The sequence below is a fragment of the Ischnura elegans genome, chromosome 3 (genome assembly GCF_921293095.1).
Source record: "Ischnura elegans chromosome 3, ioIscEleg1.1, whole genome shotgun sequence".
Taxonomy (NCBI): Eukaryota; Metazoa; Arthropoda; class Insecta; order Odonata; family Coenagrionidae; genus Ischnura; species Ischnura elegans.
Genome location: NC_060248.1, coordinates 80,007,896 through 80,022,637, shown reverse-complemented (window position 1 = coordinate 80,022,637; position 14,742 = coordinate 80,007,896). Strand labels below are relative to the sequence as shown.

The 14,742-nt window shown below is 41.4% G+C and overlaps 1 protein-coding gene across 1 annotated transcript; it reads right to left on the bottom strand.

Moving 5' to 3' along the window:
• Positions 1–4,715: 4,715 nt before the first annotated feature.
• LOC124156061 lies at positions 4,716–14,115 on the bottom strand. Its single transcript, XM_046530369.1, has 3 exons — positions 13,469–14,115; positions 13,170–13,384; positions 4,716–6,082 (listed from the first exon to the last, which is right to left on the bottom strand). The coding sequence occupies exons 1-3, from the start codon at positions 13,632–13,634 to the stop codon at positions 5,042–5,044; spliced, it is 1,422 nt and encodes a 473-aa protein (XP_046386325.1). The 5' UTR covers positions 13,635–14,115; the 3' UTR covers positions 4,716–5,041.
• Between the last annotated feature and the right edge of the window lie 627 nt (positions 14,116–14,742).

Sequence of the window (14,742 nt, the reverse complement as noted above, 5' to 3'; positions counted from 1 at the left end):
CCCCCTTCAGGAAAATCGTATTTCCGTTCTTGAAGCAGGTGGCGGTCGTGCAACATATTCTACACATAGTAATGAAACCAGAGCCAACGACTTTGTAATACTTATCCCTTAATTTCTCGTTCCACATGCTTAGGAAATATACCCGTCCGTTCATCTCGTAGTCTTAGTTGGTTGTGAGGAGAGGCTATACCGCCGTTTCCTCTGAATCAACGCATCGGAGGTGTTAGGTAAGAACTATATCTTTTCTCTTCTTCATGAATTGGTTTTCCTTGCTTTACTTTAAATTTAGGAACTCGGGTCATCATATTTAGTTTAGATGGGGGGTCGCACTTTCCCCGTCGTAACCATCCATTCCTACCTTCCGGGGCAAGTGCGACCCCGTTGCCTGGGGTAAGTGCGACCCCCTGTCGCACTTACCCCAGGCTACGAGGTTGAAGTATGGATTGAATTTTTAGTTTCTGTCTAACAGTTCTTGCGTTAAACTTTCTTAAATAAATGTTGCAAAACACCGAAGTTTATAAAACTAGGTCTTTTAATTAGAGTCCTCTCATTAACTCTTATTTTGAAGGTTTATCTGATAAAGATAGGTTACTTCAGTTTGTTTTGATTGATTATGATAGGGCATTGGATATCATGTCTTCTGACGAGGAGGATGTAGACGACATGGTATTAATGCCTGAAACAAGATAGCATGAGTCGAAAAAGCTTAACAAATTCGGTGACTAACATTCAAAGTGGAGATTGGATTCTGGCTAGATTCAGCAGCAAAAAGTCAGTTGCTCACTATGTAGGGAAAATTCTGGAGATTAATGAATAAGGTGATGCCGTGGTTTGCTTTTTGAGGACATTTTTTGGAACTGAATTAAGTTTCACCTATCCACGGAATGAGGATTCCAGCGAAATACCTAGGGAAGATCTCTTCTTCTTCTTCATCCTAGCGTTTGTCCCGTGCTATTGCAGGGTCCGCTGTTCTGCAAAGTCTTCTCCACTTGGCTCGATCCAGGGCGTCTACTGGCGTGGCGTTGATGGTCTTCATGTCCGCCTTAATTTTGTCGAGCCAGCGCATCTTTGGTCGTCCTCGTGGTCGGCGTCCTTCAGTACTCAGCCACATTGCTATTTTGGCCACGGAGTTCTCATCACTACACACCACATGCCCATGCCACCGCAGTCGAGTCTCCCGCATCTTGTCTGTGATCGGTGCAACTCCCATTCTTTTCCGAATGTCTTCGTTCCTGATGTGATCCAGGCGGGAGATGCCTAGGATCCATCGCAGCATCATCATTTCCATGACATGCATGGCCTGTTCTTGATTTGCTGTGGCTGGCCAACATTCTGCTCCATATAGGGCCATTGGGCGGACTACGGTCTTGTATACTTTGGCCCTGAATCGTTCGGGCATTCGACGGTCGCACAATACGTCAGTCACTTGGCGCCATTTCAGCCATGTTGCATTAATTCGAGCTCGTGTGTTGGCGGTTGTGTTTCCATCGTTGCTGATGACAGAGCCCAAATATTTAAACTTCTCGACCTTTTCAAGGCCCTCGCCGTCGATGCTGATCATGCCATCGTTTTGAGGTCCACACTCCATGTACCCAGTCTTCTTGGAGTTTAATCGCAACCCATAGTTGTCGAGTCGTACCTTCCATAGTTGAGTTCGTTACTGTAATTCGGGTCTGGTGGTGCCGGCAAGGAAGACATCATCGGCGAACAGTAGTGACCAAGGATGTGATTCTTGGAGACAGGCCATGAGTGTGTCCATGCACAGGATGAAAGGGAGCGGAGAGAGGGCCGATCCTTGGTGGACGCAAACAGTTATTGGGAAAGGCGGTGATATTCCTGATGGGCAACGGACGAAGCTGGTGACGTTGGTGTAGAGAAGCTTCACCCATGACACGTAGACTTCAGGGACGTCGTGAGATCTGAGGGCATGCCAGATAAGGTCGTGTGGCACGCGATCGAAGGCCTTCTCCAGATCAAGGAAAGATATATGCACTGGCTTGTTCTTCTCTCGGTGCCTCTCCAAGAGCAGCCTAGCTGCGTGTATTGCGTCTGTTGTGCCACTCCCCTTTACAAATCCACACTGGTTGGATGTGATGTGAACAATGTGTCTGAGCCTAGCATCAATCACTCTTTCGAATATTTTCATGGCGTATCATAAAAGCCGGATCGGGCGGTAGTTAGAGCATTCTGCGACGTCGCCTTTACCCTTCCAGGTGGGCACAGACACAGGGAAGATGATGTAAAAATATTACCGAAGCACTCTGTCGGTCGTCGAGGAAAGTTAACGTTTTGCCTATCTTTCTCGGGGTAAAACTTAGAATAAACAAATAAATATTCAATGTTCAATTGGTTGAAGACCATGAGTTTTTTGCTTTTGCTTTTTTATATTAATAACGTGTATTACATTAGAGAAGAAATTCTTTGTTCATTACAATCTAGTTTGTATTCAGATTTGTTGTCATATGCAAGATTTATAATTTTTTTATATTTATTTATTCAGCTTTTATGCACACTAGATATTTTAAATACACTTTTGAATTAATGTGTAACAGTTGAATACTGTTACTATCATTAAAAAACACATTAAAAATCAATTCCATACTGTGCCATAATTAACCAAAAAACGCGAGAAAAAAAATCTACTTACATTACCTAAGATAAAAGTTGATTTCTCAAGAATGGTTAAACATAATTTGGTAATTTAAAAAGTAATGTACAGCTGAATTTCTGGGCAAATCGCACTTACCCCATGTGCCGCGTAATGTATAAATATATTGCACATCAGCCATGGGATGCACTTGCCCCATGTAGGGGGTAAGTGCGATCCCTCTACAAGATTTTAAGTAAAAATTTATAAAAATTACCACTTTACAAAGAGAGGATTTTTAATCTAATAATCATTTTCAGTGACTCACATACATATTATACATTGAATCTCCTGTTTTTAGCTAGCCTAGAAAATTTTCCTAGGCTAGTTAAAGTTGATGTATGCTATTTAGGGGTCGCACTTACCCCACCTTACCTTAATACAGTTTAAATTGCACTGTTCGGCTTGAATGTATTTTAAATAGAGATGGGTCGAATAGCAGATTTCTCGAATTCGAATATCAAATTCGAATATTAAATCATAGCTCGAATATTCGAATACCTCGAATTTCGAATACCTCGAATACTAAATGATGAATGCTGGAATGTTTGACTCGGTTGCCTATGCAGCAGGAAACACAAGATTTTGGGGAGTAATTTTGATTTCCTTAAAATGATTCGAACAGGAATTTAGCTGATTAATGAATAATTTAATTTTATGGAAACAATTGGGCATATAATTAATTCAACTAACATCGCTTTACCCCCACTCCTGCTGCCAAGTGCTAGCTGACAATCTGAGGCATTTTGCAAAATACAAGCTCTTTTCCACCGGATTTTCTTCAATTATTTTCAGTCCATCTTTGAGAGTTCTCAGGAGATAAGAAGATGAATTGGAATTGCTATCAGGGAGAAACCAAATATTCTGAGAAAATATCCTTTTTTCTGTGACTGTAACAATAAAGATTTATAGCACCACTCATAAATTGTAACTTGATATGTGTTTTCGGAAAAAAATACCGCATCAACTTCCGAGAAGCTCTGCTGCTCATATCGAGTTTCGCCAGAATGCTAAGTCTCCGTCGTGTTTTGACATTTATTTCTTTGCGTAAAATGCTTAAATAAACTCAGAAATACGTCGAGTTTGGTCTTATTCTTTTTGAAATTACGCGCACATTACTAATATTTCAATTCAATAAAGGTGTAACATCAATTGACGAAAGTCATTCTTAGACACCCTTTGTGCTTATAGATGACTCATGCAGCGGTTGACCTCCACAGAAATGGGGAACTTCGAAGCTGGTTGGAAAAAAAAAGGTCAGTGGGGGAGGAAAGGGAGGGCCCGAAACACGTTTCTATTGTTCTCGCGTATTTTTTCGAAGCTAAGGGCTTCGTAATATGATCCCTGCGCGAGCTGTGACCTTTTTTTATTTTGAAGAAGAGGAAAGCCTCAGAGGGGGGGCTAGTGCTGAATGGAGAGGGATACTGGACCTTGGGAAATGCGCTAATGTAAGTATCCCACGGTACTCACACAGCAGTTGACCTCCAGAAATGGGGAACTTCGAAGCAGGTAGCCTGAAAAAGGTCAGTGGGTGAGAAAAGGGGGGAGGGCGTGAAACACGTTTTTATTGTTCTCGTAACTCGATATTTTTTTCGAAGCAGGGGTCTTCGTAATGCGATCCCTGCGCGAGCTGGGACCTTTTGTTTGATTTCGGAGAAGAGGAAAGCGTCAGAGTGGTTGAGGCGAGTGCTGAATGGAGGGGGATAGAGGATCGTGGGAAATGCCCTAAGGTTGCTATCCCACGGCACTGAGTTTCTTCTGGTGGGGGGAATCGGGGATTTTCGGATTTTTTCACCCGACTATTTTCGGTTCCCCTCGTCGAACACTTTTCACCACTAAAATCCACGAATTTGATGCAATTCGTCAACTTGCGTAAAACGGCGCTGCGAGCACTAAATGACTACAGTTCTCTACATTTTTCCGAGTCACTACCAACGACGTGCGTGCGACAGTGTATGACGCGAAATTCAAAGTATTCGAGGTATTCGAGGCGGTACTTTTCGCATAACTATTCGAAATCTCGAACATCGAATACTTTCTAGTATTCGAGGTATTCGAGTATTCGCGGATACTATTCGCACATCTCTAATTTTAAATTATTCTTTCTCAAGAATAAATCACTACAAGGTCTTATGAACAGCAGAATACCACACACAGTTGCATTTCTGCCATAGCATGTGGAACATAAATGCACAAAAAATAGCTAAATGCAAACGATTTCTCTTCTCATGATTATTCATGTCAACATGACTCATGACTGAAATTAGTGGAATTTATAGGCAGTAGGACTATTTCAATCACTCTATATAATCCGTTTCCTGACCAGTTGATTCATTTCCAGTCAGGACACCAATAGAGCACAAAAGTGTCAAATAAACTGAAATGCATTAGAATTCAATCTTGCAAATTCTGAATTTCTATAATATCTAGCATGATTTTATGCTTCAATTTTTTTTTCAAGATTGGAGACTTAAGCGACTTCAGCTCATGAGCGACTAATTTTCCAAAGATGAAATCAGGATCTTCGACTGATTGGTCCATCAACTTCTTCACACTTAAATCAAGAGAGGGTAAACATGAGTTCTCTGGATTCCTTTTTCTTTTGCTTGCAAAATAGTCTCTTGGGGGTTCTCTGTCAGACAAGGGGTCAATAACACTAATTTCTTCCTGACGACCATCAACTTGGAGATTTTCCCCCGGAAAACTTCCTCTCCTCACATTATCTCTGAGTAATTTTACCCCTACAGGACTATCACACAGTACTACTTCCCTCTGAAAATTACCCCTATGAGGATTTTCTTCCACGGTATTCTCCCTCTGAAGACTTTCTCTTTGGTTTTCTCTTTGAAGATTTTCCCTGTAAAGATTTTCCCTCAGTAAGTTTTCCCTGTAGAAATTTTCCCTTGGAAAGTTATCCCTTTGCACGTTTTCTCTTCGAAGAATATCTCTCTGAAGATTTTCTCTTTGAAGGTTTTCCCTCTGCAGAATTTCCCTTGGGATACTTTCCCTCTGAAGAACTTCCCTGGGTATATTTTCTCTCAGAGCTTCCCTCGAAAGGTTTTCTCTCTGAATAGCTTCCCTCTGAGTGTTATCCCTCTGAATAATTTCCCTTTGAGGATTATCCCTTTGACTGTTTTCACCCTGAAGACTTTCACTCTGAACATTCTCTATTTGAAGATTTTCCGCTTGAGGATTTTCTTTCTGCAGATTTACCCTCTCTAGACTCTCCCCAGATAAATTCTGTCTCTGAAGATTTTCCCTCTCGAATTCCCTCTGGATCAATCCACCAATCAGACTTTCCTTCTGGAGACAATCTGTGTTATTTTCTTTTGGGGGTGGACTTTCCGATATATACACTTCACACATATTACTTTCTTCATGGCATCCATCCATTGAATCATCCACTATTGTCACAGGATGTAAAACATCTTCATTCTGGAATAGAGATACGAAAGATCATTAATTTATAACTAATCAAGATAAAAATAACAGACCAAATAACTGTCTGTTAGACAATGCTACAAGAAAGAGAGATCACTTATGCATTCATCAAAGCATAATCAGCATATGTAAATGATTTGAAAAATTATGAAGATTCAAATTTATTAATAGAAGTATAGAAAGCTATTTGTTTCTTGAGCAGTTAGATTTAACTATTAAAATTCAATTTAAGTCATTAACACAAAACTCAGAAATTGATTTGCATGTTTTCAGAAACTATTAGCTCGGTCAAATTTGCACACACTGATACCTCCACTGCATGAACGCTCATCAATCACTCACCGAATCAAATCCACTCATCTAATAGCCATAGTAGTACTAAATGAGCAGATTTGATTCGGTGGGCAATTGTTGAACATTTGTGCAGTGGAGGTATCGACACGTGTAGTCAAAAACAAAAGACATACAGGCTGCCCACAAATAGGAGCAAATGTTTGTAATTCATCTCTAGAGGACAAAAGCCCTCGAAGGCATCATATTTGTGGGCAGATGTAAGAATCACTGTCATCTTCATTGGTTTAGCAATAGTCATTTCCGGTCATCACCGAAGTTGACTATTGCTTACAGTAGAGCCTCAATTATTAATTATTCAATCAACCACAATTGGGTTATTAGCCTAACACTTCCCTAGCAAGTTCCCACATTGAGGAAGTAAAATTTTAAAAATTATTAAAAGAACAAGTAATTTATTCATATTATTAATATCTCCACTGGAATTACATTGAAGCAACTCCACTAACCTAATTCTACCCAAATACATCCTTGCACATCAGCCACTTGCAACAAAACTTCATCTTCTTTCAAGTTAAATGTTTCAGGAAAATTTCAAAACCAACTCCCTTCAAACAATCAAGAGGAAGCATGTTCCATTGCCATTCCAAAAGAGTAGAAATACCAACCAGTATGATAATTTTAAATGTATTTTTTTCCAGAGAACCTCCGTCCAGAATGTTCGGCCAAGGGATAAATGTATAAGAGTGTGTAATTTGAAGTATCTTCTCCCACAATGGTGACCCCGACGTGATCTGCTCATCGTCATTATTTGAAGATACTTTTTCACGTCAATCACTGCATGCGCAGTAGAGGAAATTCAACGGCATCTTCCTCTCCTCAAGCAGAAAAATGAAGAGCTGCGGTGGAAAACTCAACTTGGGACTCATTCCGATGCAGGAGAGCTTGATTAACACCAGACCACACATACATTAGGCATAAACTGCGTGACACTGAAGCTTCTGCCCTTCTGGCCTGGTAATCCTATCCTCTGGTTTGCTGGAAGCTCAATTCACTCTTTTGGGCATCATTTAGGACGCTACTAAATAAGGGTATGTCACATCTCATCTCGATGCCAGATGGGCAGCGGAGGTTCAGGACATTCTAATTAATCCCCCCAGTAAGGGTCCGTATCTTCGCCCGAAAGAAGAACTTCTTTGGAGTCTCTCCCTGTCAGAAGAAAAGCAGGTTAGGCAACTGCTCACCAAGGAAGAGCTAGGTGAGAGGACTCCTTCACAATTCCTCCGCCACCTTTGTAAGTTGGCAGGTACTACCCAAGTCCAGAATAATCTACTTCGAACACTATGGCTGCAGCGTCTTCCAGCAGCCATCCAAACCATTCTCCCGGTATCCTGCAGGAGACTCGCCACAAGACAGTCCATTATATTAGGACTACACCTGGGCCACCAGTGTCGCTTTGCTTGAGAGCATCTTGCCATCGCAAAAGCAGAGTTTGAAGCAAAGATCCGGAACGGAACAGCTCATCGATCAGAGAGCCCATGGGCATCACCATTACATCTTGTCCCAAAGAAGAATAATGGTTGGTGCCATGTGGTGATCACATACCATGAACGCTCGCACCATCCCAGACCGATATCGAATGCGGCACATGCAAGACTTTGCAGCCAACCTTCACGTAAGTAAGATATTTTCTGTCCTTGATCTCATGAAAGCCTACACCCAAATTCCCGTTCATCCTGCTGACGTGCAAAAAACCGCCATCATGTTTGGTCTCTACGAATTACCATTTATGACTTATGAACTTAGTAAATCTGGCCAGATATTTCAGCAATTTATAGACAAGGTACTCCAGGCCTTTGATTTCTGTTTTCCATACGTGGACGACATCCTCGTCTTTAGTTCTAATCTAACCCAAGTGAGCACGAGAAGCATTTCAAGGCAGTCTTCCATCGATTGGAGCAGCACGGCATCGTGGTGAATTTTGTCAAAAGCATGCTCAGCTCACAATCAGTGACCTTCTTGGGTCACCAAATCACAACAGACAGCAATCGAGCCCTTCCTGAGAAAGTTGCAGCCTAATTAGAATATACAAAACCAACAATTGCACGTGCTCTATGACTATTTTTAGGAATAATGAATTTCTACCGCCAATACCTGCTGCATGCCTCAGAGTATCAGGCAGCACTTCACACGGCCCTTTACGGACTTCGCAGTTTGCAGAGCAACAAATAGACACCGCCTATGGAAAAAGCTTTTTCGGGTTGCAAGACTGCCATCTCCAGGACGGCAATGCTGGCACATCCCATTCCTGAAGCAACCCTCGGCTTGTTTACGGACGCCTCCCAAACAGCGGTAGGTGCTTGTTTACAACAACAAGTCGACCATAGTTGCCAACCCCTGGGCTTTTTTTCCAAGAATCTCACCACTGGACAGTCTAAGTGCTGGCATATTACCGTAAACTCCTGGCAATTTCTTTGGTGGTAAGAGATTTCCAACACATCCTCAAAGTGCAGCACGCCATAAGCTGCTGTGCTTTGCATTCCAGCAACAGGGAAACAAACTTCCTCCTGTCCAACTTAACCTCACCTTCATTACACAATTTACGATGGATATTCGCCACATTAGCGAATCAGAAAATATCGCCGCAGATGCGCTTTCCCGAACCGACGCCATTAATCTGTGACCAGTTGAGCTAGCCTCTCTTGCACAAAGTCAGTTTGAAGATTCTGAACTTCAAGAAGTACTCGGTGGAAATTCATCATTGCATTTGCAACGAATACATATTCCTGGACTAATTACCGAAATTTACTGTAATATATCAACTGGTCACACCAGACCATATGTCCCAGCATCACTAAGGCGGCAGGTTTTCGAATCTCTCCCAGTTCTTAATGCCGCTGCCAAGCTTGTTGCAGAGCAATTCGTCTGGCTTCTTATTCAACGAGATGTTCACACTTGGAGTCGAACATGTGTTGCTTGCCAATGAACCAAAATTACCTGGCACGCCTCTTCGCCACTCGGACACATCGCACCACTGTTTGCCCGCTTTGTGCATGTTCATCTGGACATCACTGGTCCACTGCCATTGGCCAATAACTTCCACTACTGCCTCACAGCAAAAGACTGTTTCTCCCGCTGGCCAGAAGTATATCCTCTAGAAAGGATCACGGCCGAAGATGTCGCAGACGCTTTCACCCAGGGCCGGATTTCAAGATTTGGCAGCCTGGAACGCATAACTACGGATCAAGGCCACCAATTTGAGTCCAAACTATTTTATGCTTTATCAGTATTCACAGGTGCACATCGCTCTCAATCATTACCCAATCACCCCCAAGCAAACGGCATTGTGGAGCGCCTACATAGACAATTAAAGGCAGTGCTTATGTGCCATCCCGGTTCATCGTGGTACGATGCCTCGCTATTTATTCTCCTCGGAATTCAGAGCACCTTCAAGGAGGATATACAGGCATCTACTGCAGAGATACTGTACGGCGAGCCACTAAGGCTCTCTGGAGACTTCGACCTGACTCCGAGCATCCCCTGGATATCACCCAATTCGTGGTCCAGCTTCGACAATTTACAGCTCGTTTGCAACCTGTTTCCACCTCATGCCATGCCACACCAGGGACATTCATTTTTAAGGAGCTTGCCACATCTACACATGTCTTCTTAAGAGATGACACAGAGCGTGGCAGCTTAAGCCCTACGTACACCGGGCCATATCGTGTGATCAACTGGGATAGTAAGAATTTCACCCTGGGAATTAAAAACAATAATGTTATTGTTTCTATTGACAGGATAAAACCAGCTTTTATTTTGGCCGACGACCTTCCTGCAGCTGACCCCGGAGGCGATGCAGTCTCTAAAGAACACTCATCCACCTTATCTCCACCGGACAAGTCACCCACGGTGACAACATGATACAGCTGCCGAATGCATTTTCCCGATCGCTACTGCCCAAAGTGGTTGGCATTCAATGGACTTCCAGTCTCCGCAGGGACTGGTCGCAATTGGCGCAATTGTGATTGTGCCAAAGAAATAGGCAAACAGAAAGCCACCCAACTGATTTTGCATGGACCTCTGAGTGCTGAACGTGGTGACTATCCATGACATATATCCCATCTCCAACCTCGAGGCATCAATTGTCTATTAGGAAAATTCCTGCTTCTTTTAAATGCTGAATTTGCCAAACAGGTATCAACAGATACCTATGCACTAGGGTGACCAAGAAAAGACTGCTTTTAATGTTGACAGTAGTCCTTATCACTATACCATATTATTGACGATATAATCAGCGTGACAGCATAATAAGCACTTTCCATCTCATGTGGAATTCTGCTATTTGAAGATGACTGCTAAATATTCAAAAGTGTTGAGAATACTTCTGAATCTCAGTCATTGCTGTCTACCCCTCATTCCCTCCAGGCCTAGAGCCTGAATTGGCAACAAAAAATTAATAAGAGTAATTCAAAATACATACCTTCTTCCTTAAAGTGCACTGTCACTCCTAATAACTAGATTATTTTTCATGAAATAATTCCAATTTCTTCCAAAAAAAATGACCTGAGTGTTACTTTCGACCTCCAATTCTTTTGTTTAGCACCTAAATTAAATTAAATAAAGGCTATGTCAATTGTTCTTCATAGATTCATTACCATCAATGACCCTATTGCCATGAAAGCTATATTCACTGGCTGCGTTCTCCCAATCCTCAAATCCCTCAATGCTCCATTATCTTCTCCGCTGCCTGCCATTCCAACCTGAAAATTCTTGAATGAATAGGTTATTTCTTCATTTCAGTTGCCTGACTCTGAATTCCTCACCTCTGTCAGTCTTCTCGCTGTGAAGTAATGTCTGCTCCATTATTACGCATCCGTAGGAATATTTATGATCTTTCTTTCATTAAAAATGTCTTACATGATAAGTACCGCTCCTCTGAAATTCTCCCATTCTTTTCACTCCACATTCCCATCTGTGCCTATTGTAATAACCACCAACTACAACAACTTAAATTCCATCTTTCTCTCCCAGAGGTCACTATTTTTACAGATACCCCACCTTGTTCAACACCATTTCATCTACCAACCCTTCCCTGGATTTCTCAACGCCCTTCAAATCATTCAAGTAGCCATCTTCTCTTTAGTTAATTTTCAGTTTACCAAAGATAGCCATGGTGATAACTATAACAGGGTGACCCGCAATGCACAAATTGTGCGAAAAGTCCACAGAGAAAAAAATCATTCACCTTGACTGGGATTTGAACCCCGATCCACCAAGTGCTTTGGCCATTTAAGTTACCAATGCATCATTCCTCCCTGTGGAAATTCGTGTAATTATTTGATTAGTGTAAGTCTGCTGAGGAAAGGGTTAATAATTCTCAAAGCAGGTAGTTCAATCGTACCCAGGAAAAGTATCCACTGTGCAAACATTTCCCATCCCCACCAACACAAAGGAACTTAAGTCTTTTTTTTAGGATTTACAAACTGTTATCATAGCTTTGTAGTTGGTTATGAAGAAATAGTGTGGTCATTGACTCAGTTACTAAGAAAAGATGCAATGTTCAACTAGGATAAAGAAAGTGTAGGGTCTTTTAAGTAGTTACAAAAATGACCTCACTAAGAGCCCCATGCCATCATATAAAGGACTTAATTAACCCTTTCTTACTTCTACCGCTGCGTTCAACTTTGCAATATAGGCAGTTCTTTCCCAAGAGGTTGAAAGGGAAGAACACACTATGGCATACATATCTAGTCAGCTAAATTCTGCTGAAATAAATCATTTGGTAACTGAAAAGGAACTATGCAGTGCTGCCTTTGCTATGGTGCAATACTGGTGCTACGTACATATAGGGGAGAAAATTCAACACAGTCACTATTTGGCTCTCAAATGGCTCATTGGCTTAAAGGACCCAAATAGCCATTTAGTGATAGACTCTTTAAGCTTTCCGAATATTACTACGAGATGGTGCATTAATTGCGGGTGCAATACAATGTTGATGGTCTTAGCAGGAAGGTGAGACAAATGAAAAGCACTTCAAGAATCAACAAAGCAAGTGTGCAAAAGAATGATATGGAATGTCAGGAGAGGAAGGGTAAGGTAGTGCTATAGAGGTTGTGGTCCTCTATAATGTGGCACATTTTAACTAATTCTAAGAAAGCAATGAGGTAAAAATGGATAACTAGGTATTAAGGCCTGATTACACAGTACAATAACTAATATGAGTTACTGCGTGAATGCATGAATGATTTTGGTGGGCCTGAATGGAACATGTATCAATGTATGAACAAAATCAGAGCAGGTTCTATTTTTTGCTCATACGTTAGCACAAGTGGGGTGGTTACACCGTGTATTCATCTGTTAATACATTTAGACATTTAAGAGTACATGTTAATTCATCGCATAACTAAGCCTTTAGAAACACGGACAAAACAGAGTAGAGGTCCTCTAGACCTGGTAGAATATCATATGGATGAATAGGGTGAAGGAGTTAACTACAACAAATAGCAGAAAAGAGAGAACTGCAGACCACCACATGACAAAGAAGGACCTGGTGAACGTGCAATTAGACACATTGATTATACTCGAAATATGAAGGAAGAAAAAATCCACCGAGGAAGGGAAAAATATGCACACGGGGCACATACAGAAGGACACTAAGAAGGCAAACCTCAGGGAACTTGAGGAATTGAGGACTTCAGAATACCAATATTAAGATTGCAATACCTGAAAGAAATCATGCTTCGAGAATCACATTTCAGGAGAAAAGAGGCTCACCAAAGTGTATACTTGCCTGAACAAAACTATCACGCGTCTCTGCTCCTTCGTTGCCGATACGGAATGAACCATTTCTAGCCGGCCTCACTTTGCACAGAAATAACATCTCATCAAAGTACCAAACTTTGGTGAATTCTGACGTCAAGGTCCCATTCAGCTGCCGTCTCATCTTAGATATGCATCCTTGGAAAGCAGAACGCAGTGCACTCCATCTAATTTTTATCTCTTCACCTACAAATGAAATTCAACTCCGAGTTGACAGCCGAGACTGCTGAAAAATATATTTTAACACAATTTTGACGTGCACATACTCACCCGGGGTGTCTGGACGTACTTGAGAAATTACAGCAGCAATTTCTTGCATAGCCGCTCGGCGTGCTCCACGATCGTGATAACTCTTGTGGCAGGGGTCATATAAAAAAGGACGCTTCTTAATTTCTTCAATTAGCATTATTGTCGCCTCTTTGCTCCATTTCCCCATGATGAAGGCTGGCGTACTATTTTTACAGCACCGTTTATGCCTTAGAATTTCTTTTTTTAACTCTTTAAGATTGTAAAACCAAAGTGTTAGCTACAGAATAACCGCATAATTCACGGTGGAAATGGCCAGACCCGAATTTTCATCACAAATAAATTTTTGAGAACGTAAAGAGCGCATGCGTATGTATTCATTTTTTACATATTTGAAGATTTGAATCATTTGAATGTCGAACAAATGAAACAAGACCTTTCACCTCACCCACGACCGATGGACGGATCCACAACCATCGATAGAGCTACACCGCTACACATCAAACAAAACATGAATTCCAAATTGCGAAAGAAAACACGAGATTTTCGTGTTTTTATACCGCTCCACACTTCCAATGACCGCATAGCGAAGTTAGCCAACCTGTTTTTCCTTTATGCCGTTTACAATAGCTGGCAGGATTGCCAAAGCAAGAGCTTCTCCGCAGGTGGTCTTCGCGATAGAGGTACAACCATGTACAACTGGTACAACATGACGACCTCCTTCATATAAATTAAACCCCTAGATTATTTCCATCTAATTCATATCTAGGCCTAGTACTAGATATATCTTGATTGGGCTCTGATGCCAAATTACCGTAATGTTGGTAATATTCTTATTCTCATTTTTGAAAATGTTGTCTGATGCTTGTGAAGTTCCTTCAAATTAACACATGTCCATTTTGCAATTGATTTACAACGATAACTGAGAGGGATTGAGTTACTACTCGAACACTATTGCATACTATCTGCGGTTCCACTGATTTCTCGGAGAGCAAAACACTCAGATTTTCAGTATCAAATCGTTCCACTGATAACTCCATTTCAACCTGTTGCCGGCCAGCCATAGTATTCAATTGGACAATTGTATGTTCTCCCCAGCACAATGTTGCTTTTTGAACAAAATAAATCAAATTTTATCGTATTTGCGCGATGAGGTCTATAATTCAGCGTCCATCTATTGAAAATACAATTCCTATATTGAAAAAAAGATAACTTAGTTTGACTTTGGCGCCATAGAAATAAGTTCTTTATTCCATTTGATTTACAGATTTTAATCATAAAATGTTATCTAATTTTAC

Bases quoted from the DNA above. Each gene is read 5' to 3' on its own strand.
- LOC124156061 (XM_046530369.1), bottom strand. From the start codon at position 13,634: ATGGGGAAATGGAGCAAAGAGGCGACAATAATGCTAATTGAAGAAATT. The intron at 13,385-13,468 runs GTGAGTATGTGC...TTTCATTTGTAG, and splicing joins AGTACGTCCAGACACCCCGG to GTGAAGAGATAAAAATTAGA. The intron at 6,083-13,169 runs GCAAGTATACAC...TCTCTATTCCAG, and splicing joins CGCGTGATAGTTTTGTTCAG to AATGAAGATGTTTTACATCC.